Raw genomic sequence first — 3,866 nt, 5'->3', positions numbered from 1 at the left:
GTGTGTGTGTGTGTGTGTGTGTGTGTGTGTGTGTGTGTGTGTGTGTGCGCGCGCTTCATGCATGTTTGCTCAAGAACAGGGTGACTCATATTGTGTGCGTGTGTGTGTTTGTATGTGTGTTAAAACCGGTGAAATCAGAGCACCATGCTGTCCCAGGCTCCCAGAACCTCATCTCTCAGCTCAGTGACTCATCTCATCCAGACTGAGGATGAATCTATCAATGCTGTTTCCCACTGAATGACTCGTCATGCCATCAGCACAGCCTGGGTTGTCTGGACTCGGACAGATAGTCTGAGGTCGAATCGAAGGAGAGAAGGAGTTGATTAACAGTCACCAGTCTTGCAGAGACCACATATGCTAAGTGTATCATGTATAGATTAGATTATTGGTTTCTCCCATAAAGGTAAAACCTTATCCTTTGGAAAACCGTTATTTTACTGAATAGAATGTCTCCATGTTTCTCTCCACGCTCTCCAGCCTTTCTCAGGTGACCAGATGGACGACTTCAGCAGTGAATTATTCAGCAGTTTTTTTGACGACCATCTATTAGAGCGGCCCCTTCTGGCAGACAGACCTTCGCCGTTACACATGGACATAGAGGACAGCAGCCCAGGTCAGCTCCTCTTTTATTGTGACAGGTCATTAAAAGAATATACACACACGCCACTTTCCTCACAGCTCCTCGCGGTGTTAATCATATTTTTTTTTTGCACCAGCAGTCGCTCCTTCCAATAACATTTCTCCAAAGTTCACAGTTATTGCCAATGCAGCTATAACAATCTCACAGCAGGTACATGTCGGTTGGTGGAACCCTTTCCAATCCCAAACCACTGCGCTTTTAGGCCCAAACAATAATACTAATCGTCACATTTGGATGACCATGTTTCCCCTGATAGCCTCCAGCAGTGCAGCAGCCAGTTGTTCCACTCAGCAGCCAATGTCTGAGTGGAAAAAAAACAACCCGATCTCATTATTTAGTTTGATTCAAAAAGCTAAAACTGCGGCTCAGTCTTCCCGATAGAGGATGAATTCCACCATATGAGAGCCAGTTTCTGTTGCCAAAGTCTGTGACTTCCAAAACTCCTGTTCCTCAACCATCTACCCCTCACCTCACAGGTAATGGGTCTGAAACTGTTGTCCGGCCAATCGGCATGCAGCACGACAACAAATCAGCGTCTTTAACAAAACGATTGGAGAAAGGGATAAAAAAAAAAAAAAACATGATTTTCAGGCGATATTTACATTTTCTAGCGTGTGTGAATAGAGCCGTGAGGAACATTTACGTGACCCCTGGATGAGCAATACACGGCACTCATTTAACAGCTTGATGAGCACAGCAATGTTACGTTTTCCATGTCTGAAAAAAAGGGCTTTTGAACCTCACAGATATTCAAGCAGAACACAGCTACTCTTTAAGCGAAGACTCCGCCCCCCAGAGCCCAGCCCTGTCAATCCAAATGGACCATGAGTCTGGTAGGTCATCCTATTCCTTAAAAAACAATCTTATCTTAGTTTCTAACTATTTAGAGAAGAGCGCACAGCCAATCAAAACTCTGCTGCTGATGTTGAGTCTGGTTCCTTATCGTCTTGGCTCAGTGGCTGCATGATGTCATGCTTAACGTTCAGTTTGACCCCCGTCTGTCAAATAGTATACACCCTGATTGGCTGAAACCGCTGTCTGACATATAATATGTGTGATGATGGGCTTAATCCATATCTATTATATTTAATGTAAGAGGTGCTTGCAGAGACAAGTGTCTACTGCAGCACAGTATATGAATCCTGCACGTTTCTGTGTTGCTCTCAGACTCATCCGCCTCATTATCGCCACCTGTGTCTGTGTCTCTACCTGTCTGTCTCACTGTCTGCATGCTGTCTGTTCTCCATTTGTCCCAGGGATCCTGCTATCTGAGCGGCAGGATCCCTGTCTGAGCAGCTTTCCTCCAGCTAAGCCCTGCCCACCTAACACACACACACACACACACACACGGACTCACACACGGACTCAAACAACGCTATGACAAGCATATGGTTTTGAGTCTGCAGCTTTAGCCGAAGCCAGCGGAAACTCTCTCTTTTGTCAGGTTATCTCTCTCTCTCTCTCCCTCTCTCTTCTTCCTGTCTATATCTTTCTCACTCGCTTACTTCTGTTTTCTATCCCTCTCCTTCTCTTTTTTTTCCCTTAATCCAATTAAATCCGCTGCTTCATTGGTGTGGATATCAGATTACACGGATTTCCAGAATACCAAAAGAAAAGTCTATCTCGCGTCTAAAACGACTTTTATGTTTCCACTTAAATGCTGTGAGCTACAATATTAACACAGATCATATTTTGCTCTTTAGAGAGAATACAATTACGGCGGAGTAAATCAATCGAATTAGAATCAAACCGAACGTATAGGCATTAGTTAGAATGTAAAGTTACGCTCACGCCAAAGCAAACAGGACGACATATTAAACCACAAACCATCAACATAATATATGACCTCATGAAACAAAACATTTAGACAGCTTTGATTTCAATGTAGTTTATATATTTCAATAGTTTCTCGTTCATTGCCTCCATGTGTTGCTGCATAGCTGTCTCAGGCTCACATATGGAGGACACACACACACACACACATCGTATGTATTTAAATCTATTCCAGGATATTTGATGTTGAACTTAATCCAAAATTAATTTCACAACCTGTATCTGCTCCACAAAGCCTGGCTAAAAACCGTTGGGATACTTTCTTTCCACCAATGTTACATCTCTGCTTTGTATATATATATATATATATATATATATATATACTGTATATTATATACTGTATACATACATATACATACATACATATACATATACATACATATATATACATATATATGTATATACACATATATACACATATATATATATACACACATATATATACACACATATATATATATATATATATATATACACACACACACACAGTTGTGTGAAAAAGTGTTTGTCACACTTAAATGTTTCAGATCATCAAACAAATTTAAATATTGGACAAAGATAACACAAGTAAACACAAAATGCAGTTTTTAAATGAAGGTTTTTATTATTAAGGGGGAAAAAAAAAATCCAAACCTACATGGCCCTGTGTGAAAAAGTGATTGCCCCCCCCCCTGTTAAAACATAAATTAACTGTGGTTTATCACATCTTTGGAAAGCTGAGTTCAATTTCTCTAGCCACACCCAGGCCTGATTACTGCCACACCTGTTCTCAATCAAGAAATCACTTCAATAGGACCTGCCTGACAAAGTGAGGTAGACCAAAAGATCCTCAAAAGCTAGACATCATGCTGCGATCCAAAGAAATTCAGGAACAAATGAGAAACAAAGTAATTGAGATCTATCAGTCTGGAAAAGGTTACAAAGCCATTTCTAAAGCTTTGGGACTCCAGCGAACCACAGTGAGAGCCATTATCCACAAATGGCAAAAACATGGAACAGTGGTGAACCTTCCCAGGAGTGGCCGGCCGACCAAAATTACCCCAAGAGCGCAGCGACGACTCATCCAAGAGGTCACAAAAGACCCCAGAACAACATCCAAAGAACTGCAGGCCTCACTTGCCTCAATTAAGGTCAGTGTTCATGACTCCACCATAAGAAAGAGACTGGGCAAAAATGGCCTGCATGGCAGAGTTCCAAGACGAAAACCACTGCTGAGCAAAAAGAACATAAAGGCTCGTCTCAGTTTTGCCAGAAAACATCTTGATGATCCCCAAGACTTTTGGGAAAATACTCTGTGGACTGACGAGACAAAAGTTGAACTTTTTGGAAGGTGTATGTCCCATTACATCTGGCGTAAAAGTAACACGGCATTTCAGAAAAGGAACATCATACC

The 3,866-nt window shown here is 41.7% G+C and overlaps 1 protein-coding gene across 2 annotated transcripts in view; it reads left to right on the top strand.

The window, feature by feature from the left end:
• The window catches only part of creb3l1 (cAMP responsive element binding protein 3-like 1), a 25,445-nt gene that overhangs the window by 6,184 nt on the left and 15,395 nt on the right, over window positions 1-3,866 (top strand). The window contains exons 2-3 of one of the 2 annotated variants that reach the window (XM_031852281.1): window positions 478-613; window positions 1,387-1,473. In XM_031852281.1, the coding sequence (XP_031708141.1) occupies window positions 478-613; window positions 1,387-1,473 (223 nt within the window). The remainder of the gene's footprint in view (window positions 1-477; window positions 614-1,386; window positions 1,474-3,866) is intronic. The other variant, XM_031852282.1, reaches the window with a different exon arrangement.

Source organism: Anarrhichthys ocellatus, unplaced genomic scaffold, assembly GCF_004355925.1.
Source record: "Anarrhichthys ocellatus isolate YVR2014 unplaced genomic scaffold, GSC_Weel_1.0 scaffold12, whole genome shotgun sequence".
Taxonomy (NCBI): Eukaryota; Metazoa; Chordata; class Actinopteri; order Perciformes; family Anarhichadidae; genus Anarrhichthys; species Anarrhichthys ocellatus.
The sequence above is the reverse complement of the archived record's forward strand: the minus strand, read 5'-3'. Positions and strand labels throughout refer to the sequence as shown.